At 47.6% G+C, this 22,750-nt stretch overlaps 1 protein-coding gene across 1 annotated transcript in view; it reads left to right on the plus strand.

Annotated features, from left to right (window-relative positions):
• The first annotated feature begins 2,430 nt into the window (after nucleotides 1-2,430).
• STOX2 (storkhead box 2) overlaps nucleotides 2,431-22,750 on the plus strand; it is a 218,036-nt gene continuing 197,716 nt past the window's right edge. Inside the window, exon 1 of the mRNA XM_044297421.1 lies at nucleotides 2,431-2,975. Within this exon, the coding sequence (XP_044153356.1) occupies nucleotides 2,639-2,975 (337 nt within the window). The 5' untranslated portion in view covers nucleotides 2,431-2,638. The remainder of the gene's footprint in view (nucleotides 2,976-22,750) is intronic.

The following is a 22,750-nucleotide window of genomic DNA, read 5'->3' on the forward strand; positions in this document are numbered from 1 at the left end:
GGTCCCCTAAAAGACCGTTGCTAGGGCTTGTCTGTCTTCCTTTTAGTATAAACAGACGACATAGGGGCGGTCCGTCACACTACATGCCTGCATTAGGCTTCAGAGTGAGGAGGCGTGTCTCTCAGTAATCCAATCTGATTGGCTGGCAGGGAGCTGCTGGCTACAGCAAGTGTGTATGGGAAGTGAGGGAAAGCAGTTTTGGCCTCAGAGAACTGGCAGAGTAGCCATCTTGAGAAGATCCTCATATTGTAGGGGTTAAAACAGCCGCAACTAAGGGAAAAGCTTAGGAAAAAGCTAAAGGAAAGCAGTGGTATGGGAAGAAACTAAAGACTGCTTTATGCATAATGCTGCTGCAGCAGTAACATATGCTAAAATTCACTTTTCTGATGAAAACATTACAGCCTTTGCACTGGTCCCACCAATGTTAAAAAACGCCTTAATTCAATAGCTTATGCTGTCAGCACAGTGCCACCAATTTTGCATAACCATCTCATGTTTTCACCTTAATCTTGCATTGGTGATGCCCTATGTGTGCCTATGTGTTTGTTCTTAGAAATTGAGATACAAGCAGGAATAAATGCAGAGCATTCACCATAAACACTGTGTGAACATATCTTGAGGCCACCTCACGCACCAGTATTTTACATAAAGGCAAGAACAGAAAATTAGACCTGGATCAGAGACGTGTTGGGCGCAGTGACATGACCACTGGAGGGCTGGTAGAACGGTTTGGCGTGTTTTGGAGCTCTGGGGCTCCTTTTTCAACCCTGGAATTAAACAAGCTGTCTGGTTTCAGCAGCCAACTACTCTGAGGAGTCACAGACGACTGGTTCCTTGTGGGTTTATGCCGGTCTAATTTTCTGTTCTTCCCTTTATGACTTTTTGTTCCTCTTGCCGATTGGCTTCTGCTTGTGGAGGAGACTGAAGACATCACCAACCAACACCACCTCCTAGATCGCTTATACTAGGGTTGTGCCTCAATCCACACAGCAGTAGCTGGTGAGCACCCCAAGAGCGCCGTTCTCAGTTTTTTGCCACTATTGCAGCAGTATTTTTGTCACTATTTTGTATCAGTGATTGTGAGATGAAACCAGCAGTGGCCCCCAAATACAGAAGAGGTGTAAATCTTTCCCTTACAATTTTTTGCTAGGTTTCACTCCTGGTTTTGGTTTGCAAATAGCCATAGTGAGAAAAATGCAGAATGCACACGGAAGGAATCTGCGTTCTGTGGATCCATAGTTTGTGGAATGAAATACGGATACGGTTGTGTGCATGAGGCCTTAGTCGCATTTTATGCCTCTGCCTTTTGGTTCGTGTTTTGCAGTAAAACCGCCAGCTCCAGATGTTAGCTGAAGGTCTATGTGCAGAACACAGAAGCATTTTTATTTTGTGGTGTTTTGTTCATTAGGTGTTTTTTTTTGTCTTCCTGCCTTCAAAAACTCAGCATGCTGTAGCTTTTGGGGTATTTACAGTATTTTCAGGCAGAGAAGAATTGGAAACCTGTCCTCCCTCCAACAGTGGGATAATACAAATGAGCATAAAGATGTCCTGGAATCTGATTCTAAAATGGTTAATAATCAATAGGTATGTTGGGTAGACGTTCCATTGGGGCGAAGGAATAACAGAGTGGTGTTTTTTTTGTCTTTTTATCTATATGAATTATGGTTTTATTCTTGTGTATGGTATAACGCTATGAAAATAAAGTTTAAAAAAAATGTACATCTCTTTCACAATAGGGAAATCTGCCCGAAATAAGTTCATTCACACGGCCATTTAGAAAAAAAAATTTAAAAAAAAAATGCTGGCAAAAACACAGAGGGGGTCATTTAGAAATATCTTTTCAGCTTTTGGTGTATAAATAGTCGCAAGGCCCTTTTTTGGAATGCCTGTCCGACAATATTATGTTGCACAGGTTTTTTGCGCGGTCATCGCCAGTGACGGGGGGTTAGGCCTGAGCCTCACCATCAATTAGGTGCCTTCTTCGCCATCACAGGGAGGGAACAAAGACCGGCGTAAAATGCCTGCCTTTGTAAATGACCCCCAGATTCATCTATGTAAGGACCCTTTACAGATTTAACTGTTTCCCTTCAGAATATGCTGGTGCCAGTACTAAAGTGTATTGTTTACCAGTCCACTGCCATTGCATATGTGTTTCATCGGTTTATTGAGCCTCTCCAGGGATGAATGGCATATTAACTCTTTGTTTTATGTCTTTTATTACAGGCTCGGATCAGATATATAGTGGACAGTGAGATAAGCCATGTTTCTAGCGTAAAACCCGTCCATCCTGTAACATCAAAGTGACAGGTGTCAGGGAGGTGAGGGTGCTCTGGGTGCAGTACAGCGCGTCGGCCGGCAGAGGGCAGCAGCTCCTCCGTAGTGGAAGCTGTCCGCTCCGGAGGGAGGGTCCTTCCACTGCTGCCCGTAAACCAGACATTTATTACCCACCTGTAAATTCCACCCGGGGCTCGTCAGCATTGCACTGCCCGTGTGTGGGAATGGCCGGCAGTCGGGCGAGCAGGGTCTTGTTGGTGAGGAGGATTGCCTCTTGCTGGTGAGCCGGGCAGAAGTTTGCAGGGAGCCATGCACTTGCACTAACCATCTGCTTGAAGTTTGACTGGGCACCCTGCCCCTCCAGATGCCTGACAGCATGGAGCCCGGCCTGCAGATTGCCCCCCACTCCCTGGCCGTGGTCCTGAGCCACAGGGGGACCTCCGAGAGGCTCCTGCTGTCAGATGAGAAGCTCCAGAGGCACCATGTGGGTTATGAGATCTTTGCCGACTTTAAAGCTGAGAACATGCAGCATTTCTGGAACAGGAAAGTGACCGCTGCCATCTCGGAGACCTTCTTCTTGGGCTGGATAGATGAGCATGTCCTGCTGATCCAAGGCAAGGAGGAGCACCTGGGGGTTCTGAGGGAAGGCTGGGTCCGGAGGTCCCTCAAGCCCCCTCCAGGATTTGAGATCAAGTACTTAGGTATGGTGCATGCCCATTGTGTTATGTGTTGTGGATACAGGAGACATTGCTGGACCAGGAACATGTATCTCCAGTTCTACAGGCTTCTTTGTGTAAATACTATTTGCATCTTCTCCATGTTCTCTGTCTGGGGCTCCCACATGGAGTCCCCTGCAGGGGTTGATGGCTCAGTGGAAACCATGTCCCCGATGCTTTGCTTATTAGTGGCCGCTTTATTGGCTTTCCTACAATTTTTCAAGCTGTACAAGTTCTAGGTTGGAGATGGAACCAGTCCTGCCTTTGATGTGGCTTTCAGCGCATTCATAGTTAGGAGAGCACGTTGCTGGTGTCTCTGACCTCCTCTGGCTTCATTGTCAGGACATTGCCTGACTTAGGGGACCTGTCACCTCCAAAACACATTTTAAACCGACACCATTACCTTACAGTAGCCCCCAGTGTGTTCCTAATCATGTTTTTCATTCCTCCACTGGTTGTTGTAGACTTCATAAAAAAGGCTGTTTTAATCTGTGTTTTCGCTATCCTCAGAGTCAGCTTGAAGTCAATGGGGCACCGACCTCCTCGCTTCAAGTCAAGCTAAGCCCGCCCCTTACCCGTCCTCCCTTCACTCTGATTGACATCCTGCTATGAGGCTGGGATTAAGCAAGTCTCGCACATGCGCGGTGCGCTCCTTGTCACTGCACGATCCCGTCTCCCGCACTCAGCCGGCCGCTTTCTTCTCTCTGCGCATGCGCCGGGCTTTTCCATTGTGCGTGCGCATGCGCAGAGAGAAGAGCAGCCGGCTTAGTGCGGGAGACGGGATCGCGCAGTGACAAATAACTCCTGCTTGTACTGGTCCACCGGAAATGAGGATGAGCCGACGCATGCCCAGTTTACTTTTAGCTATGAATGTGCATCATTACACTGATCAGACAACGCGCATGCGCGGGATTTTGAGCTTCTGAACAAGTGAATATGGGAGTGGCTACAGCGCTGAATAGAAAAACCGCTGGACTCATATCAAAGTTAGATGTCACTCTGGACTCATATCAGCTCATTAGCATGCGGAGCGCGGCATCTTTGTGTGTATATTATGAGGTAACCATCTGTCACACCAGTAAGTGACTACATCTAAGGTACTTTCTAATAGTTAATGATTGTGTATAATAATTATCTTAGAATCAAATACTAACATGACAGGTTTCCTTTAAAGAGGACCTTTCACCAGTTTTTACTTTTAGAAAAGCAATACCTCTTCTATCTGGCTGTGGCGCTGTCCAATCACTGCGGAGCGCGTCACCGCCATTAGGAAAAAAACAGCTCACCTTCTCCCTGGCTATGACACGCTCCGCTGTGATTGGACAGCACCACAGCCAGATAGAAGAGACGCCCACTGAGAAAAGCTGATGTCTCCGCCTCCCTGTTCAGATGCTATTAATTAGCATACAGGGCGCCTAAACAGAACGAGGGGCACAGCGGCACAATGGAGGAGCATATCATGAAAAAAATTAGCAATATGACATCTAGAGAACATGGGCTACAGTGTGAGGTATCGCTTTTATAAAGTAAAAACTGGTGAAAGGTCCTCTTTAAAGGGTAACTTAAAAAAATATATTTTTTAGCATATTCTACTCCTGCAGCAGCATTATGCATAAAGCAGTCTTTAGTTTCTTCACATACCACTGTTTTCCTTGAGTTTTTCCCTTAGTTATCAGCTGTTTAAACATTTACAATATGAGGTCCTTCTCAAGGTGGCTCCTCTGCCAGTTCTCTGAGGCCAAATCTGCTTTCCCTCACTTCACATATACACTTTCTGGAGCCAGACGCTCCCTGACAGCCAATCAGGTTAGATTACTGAGAGACACTCTAAAGCCTAATGCAGGCATGCAGTGTGGAAGACCGCCCCTCTGTCTTCTGTTTATACTAAAGGGAAGACAGACAAGCCCTAGCAACGGTCTTTTAAGGGAGCAGTTGAAAGGGACAGGGGACATTAATGAAAGCTGTTGTTATAAGGTAATTACAGATCTTTTGACAATCATTGACAGACTAGCTCAGGTATACATGTCTAGCTCTAATAAACTAGTAAATAAAAAAATATGACGTTATCTCTGCGGAATATGGTGGCGCTATATAAATAAATAGTATCTATTTCACCACATTATAGACTATACACCATGTTCTCCACAAGCTGGACTTGCTTTATACTTGATTACGAGACCTCTTGTTTATGGGAACCCATTGCTTAGGCCACTGGTCCTTAAAGGGATTGTCCAGCTGTCAAATAATGATGGCCTATCCTCAGGATGGGTCATCAATATCAGATCAGTGGGGTCCGACTTCTGGCACCTCCACCATTCAGCTGAGTTGGGGCTGAGGCTGAGTTGTAATACCAAGGAGAGCTGCCGCACAATGGATGGTACTGTTCTAGGTAACCTGCTAGGAGGTAACCCTCTTCAAACAGCTGATCAGAAGGGTTGTCAGGTGTCGACCCCTGCATGACTTATTTTGAGAATAGGTCATCAGTATAAGGCTTCATGCACACGACCGTATTTCCATCTGTGTCCGATCAACATTTTTTGTGGATCGCACATGAACTTATTTATTTTTATGGGTCTGCAAAAAAAAAAAAAAAAAACGGACAGCACATGGATGTCAAATTATGGAACATGTTCTATTCTGGTCCGCATTGCGGATGAGAATAGTCATTTCAATTTATGGGAGAGAAAAAAAAATTCCAGAGAGCACACGGAACTTTTCCGTATTTTGCGGATCTGTGGTTTGCTGACCAAAGTACAGTTACGGCCGTGTGCATGAGGTCTTAAGCACTTGGGAAACCCCTTTTAAGAGGATATTGAAGCCCTATTCAGATAAATGGGACAGTCACATATGTTTCTGCAACAAAATCTACTGTGTGTGAATTCAGCCATGCTCTGCGAGCATTTTCCGTCACCTATTCCCAGATGATCGCACTTGTCCGTACGCTGATTGTTTAGGCTTCTAAATGATTGCATGAATAGCTCTTATCCTGATTACAAAGCCTTCACTGTTAGGCCCCGTTTCATGCTTGCCTGTAAATAAATGGTCCGGTATGAGAGCAGATATTCTATTTCATGACCCGCTGATATGGCGGTATTATATTTGCACAGTCAGTGTAACTCATGTCTTCCCTTTGTATTGTACAAATGACTGGGCTGAGGATTCGGGTGTTCTTCCTTCTCCCTGAGGGTCCTGTGGCATCAGCAAGGGGTCTGATTTCTGTCCAGCCTCTGTATGGGGCTGGATATGTATAGATGAGTTCCTTCGGTTCCTGGTTTGGGGAGCTGTAGTTTGAAGGCTCCATCAGTGGTGTGAAACCTGTCAGTGCGAAGCATGCGCTGTGAAATGCGATAGCCCTAGCAGCACATACCGGTATATTTTCTTCTGTAAACTCGTTTCACCAACTTTTCATAGGGGAAGGTTTATTGTTCTTGGGGGCAGCTGTGACTTTCATTACCTGGATTAGTTTAGCATTAGCTTTGCTGGAAAACAAAGGAAAGCCTGTATAAAACGTATCCTGTATGCTTAGGAATATTAGCGGGTGTGAACTTCAGGGATCTCACAAATCTGAACATGTATATGTAAAGGGCTTTTCTGGGTATGAACCAGCATCTGATCAGTGGGGTCTGACTGCAGTTTGAAGGGGCGAACTCTGCGGACTCTTCACTGTATAGCGGCAGTGCTTTGGATTGCAGCTCAGTCCGATCCCTTCCTGGTCCCTGCTAACACACAAATGTGACCGCTCAGCTAATCACTGATAGTAGCGGCCATTGCTGCATCCACTGACCAATGTCACGTGTCTGTGATGACAGAGCCCGGCTGGGCATCCGGGATTCATCCGAACGGGACTGATGGGGGATCGGAAATGGAAGTATTACTTATTATGTGAAAGTGTTCTGAGAGCTTTTTTTTTGTCTAAATAAAATTTTGGAGGCGGCTCAACCCCTTTACCTCCAGTATGCAATTCCCCTAAGGTACACACCGCAGAAAGCTGAGATGTGAGGATTGTGATGTCACAACATAAAGATTATTCTCATGGTAATGTTCCAATCCAGTGATTCTTTTCTCAGTAATGTACAGTACAGTGATGTCAGGGTACAGGGCTAATGCACACAGTGATGTCAGGGTACAGGGATAATGCACACAGTGATGTCACGGTACAGGGCTAATGCACACAGTGATGTCAGGGTACAGGGCTAATGCACACAGTGATGTCACGGTACAGGGATAATGCACACAGTGATGTCAGGGTACAGGGATAATGCACACAGTGATGTCACAGTACAGGGCTAATGCACACAGTGATGTCAGGGTACAGGGCTAATGCACACAGTGATGTCACGGTGCAGGGCTAATACACATAGTGATGTCAGGGTACAGGGCTAATGCACACAGTGATGTCACGGTACAGGGATAATGCACACAGTGATGTCACAGTACAGGGCTAATGCACACAGTGATGTCAGGGTACAGGGCTAATGCACACAGTGATGTCACGGTACAGGGATAATGCACACAGTGATGTCAGGGTACAGGGATAATGCACACAGTGATGTCACAGTACAGGGCTAATGCACACAGTGATGTCAGGGTACAGGGCTAATGCACACAGTGATGTCACGGTACAGGGCTAATGCACACAGTGATGTCAGGGTACAGGGATAATGCACACAGTGATGTCACAGTACAGGGATAATGCACACAGTGATGTCAGGGTACAGGGCTAATGCACACAGTGATGTCACGGTACAGGGATAATGCACACAGTGATGTCACGGTACAGGGATACTGCACACAGTGATGTCACGGTACAGGGATACTGCACACAGTGATGTCACAGTACAGGGATACTGCACACAGTGATGTCACAGTACAGGGATACTGCACACAGTGATGTCACAGTACAGGGCTAATGCACACAGTGATGTCACAGTACAGGGATAATGAACACAGTGATGTCACAGTACAGGGGTAATGCACACAGTGATGTCACAGTACAGGGGTAATGCACACAGTGATGTCAAGGTACAGCGATAATGTACACAATGATGTCACAGTACATGGATAAGGCATACAGTGATGTCACAATACAAGGATAATGCACGCAGTGATGCCAGGGTACAAGGATAATGCACGCAGTGATGCCAGGGTACAAGGATAATGCACACAGTGATGTCACGGTACAGGGATAATGCACACAGTGATGTCATGGTACAAGGATAATGCACACAGTGATGTCATGGTACAAGGATAATGCACACAGTGATGTCATGGTACAGGGATAATGCACACAGTGATGTCATGGTACAAGGATAATGCACACAGTGATGTCATGGTACAGGGATAATGCATTGAAAAAGTAACCATAAACAATGACATCACAGAGGTAGGAAATAATTATACAGCCATGCACATATAATACACACAATGATGACATAGTGTATGGATAAAGCAATGTCAGAGCGCTGTACACATGGAAAAACTGTTACTGCAGAGCAGGGGTAATACAAGTACCATTGTGCTACGAGTTCCGCTCGTTTTTAGTAAAACCTGATGGGTTTTTACCAGACATTTCCCCTGCAGTGGCCACATGGGCTAATGCCAGTGTACGGGCATGTTGTAGTGTCCACCCTATATGCTGAGCATACAGCCCAAGCACAATGTGAGCAGAGACCAGCGGACATTTCTGCTTTTCCTGTTCTATATCAAAGCCCTGAATAGAATGTTTTGGTTGTAAAGTCGTAACATTTTATTATCACATTTTGGATTTTATTTGATTGTGTTGTAGTTGTTTCGTGCTTGGTCCTGAGTAAGAAGCCAGGGATTATCTCTCGTTTATATTTTTACTGCAGTCATGACAGTTTAATTATCTGTGATCATTGTATTATGGGGATGGAATGTGTATTTGGCGTCATATAGATTGTTTATTACGAATCCTCACAAAAGAGGCCAACTCTTTGTCAGCCTCATAGACACCTCACTGATGCTATCAGCCTGACATGGCCTGACAAGTTGGTGCTAGTAACTCCTGTCCTATTCATTTATGGATCTGCCCATGTACACTTCTTTCTGCTTTGTTTGCAGCGGTAGGCTCTCCACCTGTGTAAACTACAACCCTCAGCATGTCCAGAAGCATGCAGCTGTTTTGTGGGACTATTACCCTGGTTTGTCTTGCCTAGTGGATAGCTTTGATTGTACTTTTGTGGTACTTCCACGTGTGCATTTTGCAGCAGAACTAATCCACTGCAAAATCCGTGTCATTTGCATGCAGATTATGTTTCAGATCTGCAGTGGATTTCACCCTTAGGCCTCATGCACACGGCCGTTGTGCAGCCGTTCCGTGCATTGGGGACCGCAATCTGCGGTCCCCAATGCACGGGCAACGTCCGCGCGGCGGCCGGGACGGATCGAGACCCATTCAACTTGAATGGGTCCGTGATCAAACATGTCCCTGGGTTTGCGGACCCATTCAAGTGGGGTGCACACGGCCGGTGCCCCGTGTATTGTGGAACCGCCATATGCGGGCTGCAATATGGCCACGACCGCACAACGGCCGTTTGCATGAGCCCTAAGGCCACCTGCACACAATGCTGAATACGTGCAGTTTTTCCTTGCAGATTCCCATGCGGAAAAAACGCAGTGTATTACAGTACCAGCAAAGTGTAGATTTCCAATTTGGCGGTCCACAAATTGCGGATACGCAAAACATGGATACTGGCCGCATATATTCTGTATTTCTCGTGCTTTTTTCCATTGGGGGACACAGACCATGGGTATAGCTTAGAGGTATTAGTAGGAGGGACACTATGCAAATGAAAGAGCTCCTCCTCCTCGGGCTATACCCCCAGACTCCACCAGGAGGAACTCAGTCTTTGCTTAGTGTCTGGTGAAGGAGGTTGACACTCTCTGATTCTACTCCTTTTTGTTATTTTTATTCTAGATGGGGACACAGGTCGGCATGGCGCCTTCCTGGTCCCCCGTGGAGTGCCCGCCGCCGTCTTTGGGACGTTGCCTGGCTGCCTCCATTTCCCCCCAAGAAGATAAGTGGATCCGGGCTCGACCTGTTAGCTCCGGCATCCCACCAGCTGCTGGGACGCCTGCTGCCTACCCTCCTCCAGAGCACTGTTCTCCTGGATTGGAGTCAGAAGTCTGAAGAGGCGCATCCCTGCTGGTCTGGACATCGAGGGAGCATGCTGAGCAGATAAGTGTTGCCCAATCCCTCCCCCTCCCTCTGTGTCTATTTGTCTGTGGCTACCTGGGTGAACTTGAAGAAGGATCCTGATGGGGCACTTTCTTCATTTTGGCACTGGAGTACTGGCATCTCTTCCCCCTTAAACTGTGGGCTTCAGCGCTTCTCTCGTCGGGCCTTGGCTGCTGCGCTCCCTCAGCGCCCGCCGGCAGGCCGCTCCTCCACGTGGTGTTTGTTTAAATCACGCGCGCGCTTATTTCCGCGCGCGTGCGCTTATTTTCGCGCATATTTTCGCGCGTGCGCTTTTTTTCGCGCATATTTTCGCGCGTGCGCTTATTTTCGCGCATATTTTCGCGCGTGCGCTTATTTTCGCGCGCGCGCTTATTTTCGCGCGCGCGCTTATTTTTCGCGCGCTTTTTTCGCGCCATAATGACGCGTTCGGGGAGGCGGAGCCTCGGCATGCCGCTCTGACTCTCCTTACACCGGAGACTCTGTTTGCTCATGGCCGTGCAGCTCCTCATCACTCTACTCCGTTTTGTGCCAGGCAAGCTGGTAGCTCAGTGGTACTGCTGCTGCTGCCCCATGTCCAGGCTTTCTGAGTTCAAAGCCCCTTTCAGCCTTCAAAAATTGTTTATATTATTCTAGATGGGGACACAGGTCGGCATGGCGCCTTCCTGGTCCCCCGTGGAATGCCCGCTGCCGTCCTTGGACGCTGCCTGGCTGCCTCCATTGCCCCCCAAAGAAGACAAGTGGATCCGGGCTCGACCTGCAGCTCCGGTATCCCACCAGCTACTGGGTCTCCTGCTGCCACCCTCCACCAGAACACTGCACTCCTGGACAAGGAGTCAGAAGCCTGATGAGGTGCATCCCTGCTGGTCCTGGAGTCGAGGGAGAAGTTCTGCAGGAGAAGTTCTGCAGGAGCAGATAAGTATTACCTGCATCCCTGCCTTACCCCCCTCCTCCACGTCCCTGGGGGCCTGCGGTCCCCGCTTGGGCATCTGCCATGTCCAGCGCGGCCGCTAAATTGGTCTTAGTCGCCAAGGCAACCATGTCCTTTAATCCTGTGGCGCTAACGACTCCATCTCTCTCAGTGGTCCCCACAGTGGGTGACTGACTACGAAGAGGCAGCGTGAGCGGCAGCATCCCACCTCGGATGTCTCCGTCTCTCCACCCCCCTCACCTCGCCGGTGGCGCTTGCGGACTGCTCTTCCCCCTCCCTAGGGAGAGTAATCCGAAGGAGAATTATCCGGCTCGGACGAGCCAGGTCCTTTTTGGACTATAGGGCATTTTCAAATCCTGTGACGCCAACCACCTCTCTAAGTGGTTTTCCACAGAAGACGCCCGACTACTAACAGGGAGCGTGAGCAGCAGCATCCCTCCTCGGATGGCTCTGGCTCTCCCCCCCCCCCCCCCCTCGTCTAGAGGCGCGTTCGGGCGACTCTCCCCTCCCTTAGGGAGCGCAAGTCTGAAGGAGAATTTCCGGCTCTGATTAGGTCATGGAGCGGGACCCCTCGCCTAAGCTCTCCACCAGGGTGGCTGACTTAGTGGTGACTGTCCGAGACACCTTTATTCTCCAAGGGGATTCTCCTCCTTCCACTGGTCAGGAGTTCCCCCTTTTTCCGTCCAGGCAGTCGGAGACTACCATGTTCCCGGTCCATGAGGGATTTTTCCGCGGTCATGTCCAGGGCCTGGGGTGGTCTTAATAAGGTTCTCGACCACCCAGCGCATGAATATACTTTCCTTTCCCTGCTGACGGCGAGGAGAGGTGTCTCCTCCCCCTAAGGTGGATCCTCCGGTGGCCGGATTAGCCAATTATGTGGCCCTTCCTGTCTTAGTCAGTTCCTCTTTCCAGGATGCTGTAGACAGACGCATAGACTCTCTTCCAGGTCCTTTTTTCGCTGGCAGCGCGTCCCTGTGACCTACCTTTCACTCAGCAGGGGTAGCCAGTGCTCTCTCGGTGTGGTTACAACACCACCACCAGGAACTGGCGGTACGAGATGCGGCTACTAACACACTGGAGTTGGTTCTCCAGATGTCTCAGGCTTCTAAGATTCTTTGCGAAGCTTCTAGGGACATTGTTTCCCTCTTTGCCCGCAGGTTGGCCATCTCTGTCACTCAGCGCGAAGAGATTTGATTGAAGGTGTGGGATGCTGACGCCTCCACCAAGCGTTCCCTTGCTAATCTCCCCTTTGGGGTTTCCAGACCTTATGGGGATCAGCTGGACGAGTTCATCTCTGCATGCCTTTTGCCGTTTCTCATCTGGTAGGCCGTCGCCTGCTTCCTCCGCCGGGGGTCTCAGGTCGCCCGCAAAGAGCCCTTCCTTTGCACCAGCCTTCCCGGCACTAGAGGGCCCAGTCAGCCCGCCCTGCTGCTCCTAGGCCTATCACATGTCCCGATTGCGGAATCCCACCATCGATTCCTGCGCTTCGCCATTATGGGTCGACACTGTCAGTTTGTCGCCCTTCCTTCGGGTTGGCGACCACCCCGCGGGTCCTTGCCACGGTCCTGGACCGCTCATGGCGCTTCTTCGTACCAGGGGCATTCCTTTGCTGCCCTATCGGGACAATATCCGGATAGAGGCCCCCCTCTCTACCGCAGACCACGGACAGCGTCCGGATCACTGTTCAGACCCTGGAACGGTTCGGCTGGCTGGTAACTTCCCAAACTCCTGCCTCTTCCCGTCCCAGAGGCTCTCCTTCCGGAGGGTGATTTTGGACACCTCGGCTGCCTAAGTATTCTACCAGCCTTCAAGTCCTCCCAGGTCCAGGGGGCAGTGTCGCATCTGCTGCGCTCCCCGTGCCTCTCCATTCGGGAATACTTGCAGGTCCTGGGTCTTATGGTAGCCTCTTTCGAGGCCTTCCATATGCCCAGTTTCACACTCGCCTGGCGCAACAGGAGATCCTTTACCTTTCAGCGGGTTCGGGCAGCTCTCCCTTGGTGGCTGTTCCCAAAGAACCTGAGGTCGGGGAGTTCCTTTCTCGCATTCTCCTGGACGATCGCCGCCACCGATGCCAGCATCCTGGGTTGGGGGGGCGTTTTCCAGTCTCGCACGGTTCAAGGAATTTGGTCGGCGGCAGAGTCTCGCCTTCCAATCAACTTTCTGGAACTGAGGGCGATTTTTTCCGCTCTCTCTCTCCTATTGGACCTCTCTCCTTGCGGGCCTCCCAGTGCGGGTTCAAACGGGCAATGCCGCGGCCGTGGCCTATATCGACCATCAGGGCGGGACCCGCAGCCGGATGGTGATGCAGGAGGTGAAGAGAATTCTGACGTGGGCGGAGACGCACGTTCCGGTGTTGTCAGCAGTTTGCATTCCAGGAGTGGACAACTGGACAGCGGACTTTCTAAGCCACAACACGGTGGATCCAAACGGGTGGTCTCTGCATCCAGAAGGGTTCGAGGAAATCTGCCACAGATGGGACCGTCCGGATGTGGACTTAATGGCGTCCGGGTTCAACAACAAGATCCCAGTGGTCCTGGCTCGCGCCCGAGATCCGGAGGCGTACGGATGGATGCGCAGGTGTCTCCGTGGCAGGACTTCAGCCTCCTCTGTTTTCCTCTCCTACCAAAGGGTCTACGCCAGTTCGAGGCGGAAGGGACTCCGACCGTTCTCATCACCCCAGAGTGGCCTCGCCGCGCGTGGTTTTTTCGGACGTGGCTCGGTTGCTGGCGGGCGCCCCATGGCCTCTTCCCGACGGACAGGACCTACTGTCTCAGGGCCCGTTCTTCCACCGGAATTTGCGGTCTCTTCGTTTACCGGCGTGACTGTTGAAACCGCCATCCTGATAAAGATGGGGTTCTCGGATTCAGTGGTTAGGACCATGATCAGTCCGGGGAAGTCTTCTTCCTCCCGGATTTACTATCGTACCTGGATGGCCTTCCTATCCTTTTTTGAGGGTTCGGGGTTCCCTCCCCTTCGGTTTTCCATCTTGATGGTACTGTCTTTTCTTCAGTCTGGGCTTGTGCAGGGACTGTCGCTTAGTTCCCTGTAAGGTCAGGTTTCGGCGCGGGCCGTCAGAGGTCCCTTGCTCTTAAGGGTCCGGTGGTGACCTTTCTTCGGGGGTGGCGCATTCGGTTCCCCGTATGTTCCCCCTTTGTCTCCTTGGGATCTCAATTTGGTTCTGCGCGCTCTGCAGTCGGCCCCCTTCGAGCCTTTGAGGAGGGTCTCTCTGACTGTTCTCATCTGGACTTCCTTGTGACCATAGCTTCTGATACAGCTACATAGCGTAGTGATTAAAGTTCTGGGCTATTATGCAGTGGCTGTGAGTTCACGTCCCATCACGAGCTTTTAAGTCAGACTGGTGTCGGAGCTGGCCGCTCTTTCCTGTCAGGAGCCTTTCTGGTTTTCCACCAGGATTAAGTTGTGCTCCGTCCAGTCCCCTTCTTTTTGCCCAGGGTGGTCTCTCCCTTCCGCCTTGATGAGGATCTTGTCCTGCCTTCCTTTTGTCCTTCTCCGGCTAACCCCAAGGAATGCACTCTGCATTCCCTGGATGTTGTACGGGTCCTGGAGGTGTGTCTCGCGGCTACTGCTTCCGTCCGCCGTTCTTGGCGCTCTGGATCTGCTTGGCTATTTCCGCGGCTTGTCGCGCTTGTGGTGGAGTTCCCCCGGCTAGAATTGCCGTTCTCTCCATTGGGGCGGAGGGGGCTTCCTGGGCAAGACGCAGTCGTGCCTCTGCGTCTCAGCTGTGTACGGCGGCCACCTGGTCGTCCTTGCATACCTTTGCAAATTTTTGTCAGTTGCATTCACTGGCTTCGGCTGATGCGGCTTTGGCCGCAGGGTTTTGCAGGCTGTGGTTCCTGTTTGACCGTTGGGGCGTTCCTCCTGGCGGTGCTGGTATTTTTTCCCACCCCATGGACTGCTTTTGGACGTCCCATGGTCTGTGTCCCCCAATGGAAAAAAGCACGAGAAAAGGAGATTTTTGTGAAACTCACCTGTAAAATCTTTTTCTCGTCTTTTCCATTGGGGGACACAGCTCCCACCCATTATTCCTGTTGCAGGAGGGGTCTTTAGTTCAGTTTTTCTGTTTCTGGTTGGACCTTATGGCTTGGTCCGATGGTTTCCATGATTTTTTCTTGCTCCTTCTCCTACTGCTTGTGCAACGCCTGAGTTCCTCCTGGTGGAGTCTGGGGGTATAGCCCGAGGAGGAGGAGCTCTTTCATTTGCATAGTGTCCCTCCTACTAATACCTCTAAGCTATACCCATGGTCTGTGTCCCCCAATGGAAAAGACGAGAAAAAGATTTTACAGGTGAGTTTCACAAAAATCTCCTTTTTGTCCGTAATGTACATATGGAATCGGAATGTGCATGATGTTACTTCCGTTTTTTTGCAGCTTCATTGAAGTGAATGGTTCCACATACGGGCCACAAAAAAAAAAAGGAACGGGCACGAAAAAAAATACGTTTGTGTGTATGAGCCCTTAGCTGTGGATTTTAACCTTTTCAGGCCTCATGCACACGACCGTTGTGTGCATCCGTGTCCGTTGTTCCGTTTTCCGTGATTTTCTGTGGACCCATTGACTTTCAATGGGTCCGTTGAAAGCAAGGAAAATGCACAGTTTTGTCATCCGCGTCCGTGATCCGTGTTTCCTGTCCGTCAAAAAAATAGGACCTGTCCTATTTTTTTGACGGACAACGGTTCGCGGACCTATTCAAGTCAATGGGTCCGTGAAAAAACTCGGAGGCACACAAGATTGTCCGTCATCCGTGTCCGTTTTTTTTTCCTATCATTTTCAAGGCAAACTTGACTTAGATTTTTTTTTTTCACTTTTCTGGTCTGGTGAGCCTTCAAAAATCAAGGAAGACACACGGAAGAAAAAACGGACACGGATCACGGAACAACGGAACCCCGTTTTGCGGACTGTGAAAAAATACAGTCGTGTGCATGAGGCATCAATGGAAGGGTGAGATCTGCGTCAAATCCACAATATCCAAAAGTCATGCGGATGCTATGTGCGTTCACCCACACGAGTGCGGGTGGCCTAAAGCATATGGTCTCATGGGACAGACGCACTGCACATTTTACGCTCTGGTTTAGTGGCGTATATTGCAGTAGGGGCAGAGAAGATTCCACAAGATATGTGGAAATTGTGGGGCAGATTTTTACATCTGTAGCACATTTTCACTGCTGATTTCACCCATTGCAGGGGAAAATCGGCAACAAGTCCACACACCAAAAATACAACTATAACTGCAGATACGTCGTCCCATGTGGATATGTCCTATGCACTGCACAAAGAATTCTGAGAATCCACAGCAAAAATTGACATGCGGCAGATCTGAAGGTCTGCACCACTGGGTCAATATCTGCCTGAATTTGTGGCACCGTCTCCTGCATTTTGCCGCTTCTGTAAGGCACCATGGATTTTTCAGCCCACAAAATCCGCCCCCTGTGATCATACCCTAAGGCCACCTGCACGCGGGTGCCAAAACAGAAAATATGGGGAGTTTTTAATGCAGATTTCTGTGTCTTTTGGCACCAAATAGTGCATTTGTAACTTGTGATTTTTGGTGTGGATTTGATGCAAATTTTCCACAGATCTCAACCTTGCACTGAAAAGGGTGAAATCCACCTAAATATCCACACAGAAAATAGGCAGAGCGGACCTGAGATTTGTCTAATCTCATACACATTGCGGATATTGTATTACGCTGCGGTTTTTCTACATGACAGTCCGCACGGAAAAACTGCACGTAATATGCAACACATGCAGGATTCCTTATGGTTGTCTTTTGAGACTTATAAATAGATGCATTTCATAATTTGAAGTGTTCTTGAGTAGGATGCACCACATATTGCCGCATGATTTGTATGCTTTATATAGTATTAGAGTTAGAGAAGAGCGAATTTCTGCTTATGAAATTAGTTTGCTATTCGTTTACTGGTAAAAGCAGATGCATTATGGATTCCGTTACCACGGACTATAGCGCAATTCTATGATGGAATGCCTTTAGAGGTATTCCGTTATTCATTCCGTCATAATAGAAGTCTGAGGGGTGCAAAATGGATCTGTCCCGTCTCCGTTACACAGGGGAGTCCTTTCCTGTATAAGGCTACATGCACACGACCATGTGTGTTTTGCGGTCCGCAAATTGCGGTTCCGCAAAAAAAACGGATGACATTCCGTATGGCATCCGTTTTTTTTGCAGATCCGTTTTTTTTGCGGATCCATTGTAATAATGCCTATACTTGTCCGCAAACTAGAAAAAAATAGGACATGCACTATTTTTTTAGCGGAGAAACGGAACGGACATACTGATGCGGACAGCACACTGTGTGCTGTCCTTGTTTTTTGCGGACCCATTGAAATGAATGGGTCCGCATCCTATCCGCAAAAAAAACGGATCGGACACTGAAACAAAATACGGTCGTGTGCATGTAGCCTAACGGAAACAGGACGGATCAGTTTTGCAGCCCATAGACTTCTATTTTGACGGACTGAATAACGGAATGCCTCTAAAGGCATTCCATCATAGAATTGCAATATGGTCCGTGGTAACTTTTACCAGTAAACGAGTCGCAAACGAATTTTAAAATATGAAATTCGCTCATCTCTAATTAGGATTCCAATCTGAAAGGTGAATTTGTTGGAAACGGTTATTCTGGTTTCTCGAAAGTCCTGTGACTGGTCAAATCCGCCCTGTTGTAAAACACTTTTAGGTCGTAAATCGGTTGTCAAGACGTAATTAACAACAATAGAATCCTTTTCTAAGCCGCATGTCCCACCTTTAGCATTGTTCATTAGTCAAAAACGCTCCATTATACAGTTATAGATACTTGTCTGTAACGTCAGCCTTCTGATCCAGGGTCAAGTGGATGTAACATGACTTCTGACTTTCACCATAATGAAATCGCACGACTTTTACCATGTTCAATAAAAAGTCCTCAGTGGTCCTCAGCCACTTCTATTACAACTTCTGTTGTTTTAAAGGGGTTATTCCGGTAATAATAAAAAAAAATCTGAAATAATGCGGTGAAATAATCTCTAGTGTAACTTTTGCCTTTTTTTTCCTCTTTTTGCCCACATCATCTGGAGGACTTGTCTCTTCACTTTCTGTGATCATCCGCATCTCCCAGGAGTGCATTGCAATCAGCTTTTGTTAACCCCTTGCGCCCCTGCATAGAAAATAGTCCTGCACGCATGGTCACAGCAATTCTACAAATGAATAGCGCTATGGTATGCAGTGCCTCCCACCCTCCAGTTTCCTTCTCCGCTGTCTAAAGAGATGGTTACATATTCAAAGAATGAAAGGTGTCTGGGCCACTTCACCTGCTTCACTATGAGAGGACTACCGGTACTAAAATAAACAAAACGGTTTTTATCACATCTCTATTGCAATAATACTTCATTTGAAACGCCCAATTTATTGCATAGTAATACTTTTAATGGGATCACTCCTTTTAAAGAGGCTCTGTCACCAGGATTAACCCTATTAAGGGTCCATTCACACGTCAGTGGAATGGGTCCGCATCCATTCCGCAATATCCAGAACAGGTGCGGACCCATTCATTCTCAATGGGGCAGGAATGAATGCGGAGAGCACACAGTGTGCTGTCAACATCCGCATTTCCGGATCTTCCGGTCCGCAGCTCTGAAAAAAATTAGACCATGTCCTATTCTTGTCCTCAGTTCTATGGGGGTGTCAGCTGGGTGTATTGCGGATCCGCAGTACACTACGGACGTGTGAATGGACCCTTAAACCAGGAACATAGCTTGGTAGGGTTGATGTAAAATGATACTTTTTTTTTTTTTGTAGGTGCTGGCGTTGTGGAGAAACTGACACTTTTTTTATTTGTTATGTGAATGAGCCATTAGAGCTTCCCACTCTCCATCTACAGAACCTTTCCCGTGCTGCTGCCCTTCTCTGGAATGGGACACTGTGGGCAGTCAAGTTCATTCCCAGTTTCCACAGCGTGCAAACCCGATCCCTTCATTTGGCAGCCACCTCTCCCTCCCTGCACCCTACAGGCCTCATGCACACCACCGTATCCATATTTCAGGGATACCTTCCATTTGCTCTCCGCATTTCTCTCTCTCTCTCCTATCAATAGACATGTTCTATAATTTGTGGAACGGACACACAGATGCGGACAGCACACATGATATTCGTGTGTTGTTGTTTTTCTGTTTTTTTGCAGACCTATATGAATGAATGGGTCCATGTGCAGTCTGCAAAAAATGGGGATTAGACGTGGTCGTGTGCATGAGGTCTAATACCGGCAGGTGACTGGCTTATGCAGTTGTACGTGTACTCCCCTCTTTTATCTAAAACACAGCTGGACCATTGTACATGGCAAGAATATTTTGTGTCGACCCTGCTATATAAAGATTATTTATATGTGCATGCATGTCCGTAGAATCAGCCGCATGCACAAGCGTGAGAAAACAGTCCCAGACATCCCCAGTCTTAGCACAGCTCCCACGACCTCACAGGGGACTGAATAAGCAATGTAAGGTAGAAAGTTTCGGCAGTGTCCATACTGCCACATATGGCAGGATCAATGCAAATATTGCTGAACTAACAGCTCTAGATGTGCTTCTTGTCCCAGGAGCGCTAATGTTGGGAGTCCTGGTCACTCCGTCTTTGAATTAGCATTTTTCTAGTGATTCCTATTGTGTGGGATCTTTGTTTGCCCAGACAAGCTGTTCCGGATGAAAACAAGTGAGAGACCTACCGCTGGGAGGTTCAGTCCTGTACATGTTCTACATGGCGATATGTGGAGATAAGCTTGTTTCATCTCCTTGCTGTCATGCGGGTGACTGAAATGTCAGGAATGAAGTCTAGTGTCTGGAGGACAGCTAGCGGACAAGTGACGGAGAAATGTATATTTCCAGAATCTTTTGTATTAGGCCTCTTTCACACGACTGTTTTTTTCCCCGTTTACGGTCCGTGTTTTGCGTTCCATATACGGAACCATTCATTTCACTCCGTATTCATTCCATTTCCGTATTTCCGTTCCGTTGAAAGATAGAACATGTCCTATTATTGCCCGCAAATCACGTTCCGTGGCTTCATTCAAGTCAATGGGTCCGCAAAAAAATGCATCCGTATGTCTTCCGTATCCGTTCTGTTTTTGCAGAACCATCTATTGAAAATTTTATGCCCAGCCCAATTTTTTCTATGAAATTACTGTATATTGTATATGCCATATGGAAAAATGGAATGGAAAAACGGAACAGAAACACAACGGAAACAAAAAACGGAACAACAGATCAGTGAAAAGCGGACCGCAAAACACTGAAAAAGCCATACGGTCGTGTGAAAGAGGCCTTAGGTTGCATTTGTATATTATTGCAGTTGGGCGACAAGTTTTTTATTTTTGGATAGAGAACGATATGTTTATAGTGGGTACAATATCCATTTAAGAGTCCATTTACACGTCTGTGTATATTTTGCGGACCCATATAAAAAAAAAAAAAAAAAAAAAAAAAACATTATTTCCCACAGTGAGAACCATTTCCCATCACAAGATACACATTTATGAAATTATAGGCAAATCTTTACGTATATGGCCAATATTGAGATATCTAAGACCAACAGATGAGCTGGAAATTTGCATTCTTTTATGTCTGGGAGTTGTTAGGTACCAGGGGGTTAACTGGGCCATTAAATCTTTTTTTTTTTTTTTTACAAGGTAATTGCTTAAATATTAATCATCCTTCTGAAAGCATGTTTTATGTACATTTAGTTAATCTGTAACTTTTTGAGAGCCCCCTGCTTGCTACGTTCCAGTGTGAAGCGTCCCACTATCGTAGACTTTGTTCACAATTATGTGGAGTTTGTATAATAGTCCAGCTGGATAGTAAGTTTGGGTGAGTTTTAAGTTCTTCTACAATTCTTCAGTGACCACTCGTGTCAGAAATGTCTTAATCAGTACATGTGCTACGCTGGTCCTGATGGCCCCGTTCTGACGGAGTACGACTTTTTAATGCCAAATCCATCACTCAGGTCCCGTGTTTTGGCTTTCCGTTTGTGAGATCCCTTCAGGGACCAGTTTGCATTCTAATGCATTTTGAATGGAAAAGGATCCGCTCAGAATGCACCAGTTTGCCTCCTTTCAGTCTCCATTCCGCTTTGGAGACTGACACCACAACGCTGCTTGCAGAGTTTTGGTGTCCGCCTGATGAAACTGAGCAAAACGGATCAGTTCTGACACACAATGTAAGTCAATGGGGACGGATCCGTTTTCACTGACACAATCTGGCCAAATAGAAAACGGATCCGTCTATGTTAAAGATAACACAAACGGATCCGTTCATAACGGATTAAGACGGTTGTATTATCTGAACAGATCCGTCCATGACTGATCCGCACAAAACGCAGGTGTGAAAGTAGCCTTAGTAAAAGCTGGACAATCCCTTTAATAATTGGTGAAATGATTGGATACAGTAGTTTTAAAGTTCAAATTCACCTTCACATATTTCTGACATATTCTGAATACATGATAATTGATAGGGGCCCAAACGTCCATACCCTCTAAATTCTATCGATCTCTGGAAATCCTACCTTTTGGAAAAAGGGAAAGCCTGCCACACCTGTACACCACAGGGGGTTAATCATGCATCTGCGCTACATATGATGTGCTGAAGTGTCTCATATGGAAAGGGAACTTCTACTCAAACTGTCCATTTTAGACATTTCCATGCTCCAACACCAGCCGCAGAACTCAGGTTAGTGTCTGTGGACAGGTAAGTGGGCTGAGGTCACATGGAAGACACAGGTAGTACGGTTCTGTATGTGAAAGGGTCTCTCAAGTGGAATAGTGTCACACGTTTAACGCCACCAAGGAAAGACCGCAGGCCATTGTTCTTGTGGGTTTTATGATGCCCCAACATCAAAGACAAAAGGAAATACATTAGAGCATATGATATAAGAAGAAAGAGCACATAACAAAGGTGACATTAGAGAATAGCTCTTCCAGTCAGTGGCCACATAAAAAGCCATTTGAAGTCTTACTTCTTGATGTCGGGGGATTAGATGTAGATTTATGGAGTGAAGGAATAGCATTGTGTGGGTTGTCTCAATTATTTTAAAGGGAACATGGTGTCTGAGCTGCAGGCAACGTGTTATAGAGCAGGAGATTGATATGATTTTATGGAAAAAGATTCAGTAAAACTTGTAATTTATTAATTTAAATTCCTGCTCATTCTGGGCTGTGACATCCAGGAGGCGGTCCTATCAGTGATTGACAGCTATCTCTGTATACACAGTCATAGAGGGAAGGCTGTCAGTCACTGATAGGACCACCTCCTCATAGAGGGAAGGCTGTCAGTCACTGATAGGACCTCCTCCTCATAGAGGGAAGGCCGTCAATCACTGATAGGACCACCTCCTCATAGAGGGAAGGCTGTCAGTCACTGATAGGACCATCCTCCTCATAGAGGGAAGGCTGTCAATCACTGATAGGACCTCCTCCTCATAGAGGGAAGGCTGTCAATCACTGATAGGACCACCTCCTCATAGAGGGAAGGCTGTCAATCACTGATAGGACCGCCTCCTGGACTTCAAAGTTCAGAATGAGCAGGAATATAAAATAATAAATTCCACATTACACTGAATCTTTTTCTCATGAAACTA

This window comes from Bufo gargarizans, chromosome 1, assembly GCF_014858855.1.
Source record: "Bufo gargarizans isolate SCDJY-AF-19 chromosome 1, ASM1485885v1, whole genome shotgun sequence".
NCBI lineage: Eukaryota > Metazoa > Chordata > Amphibia > Anura > Bufonidae > Bufo > Bufo gargarizans.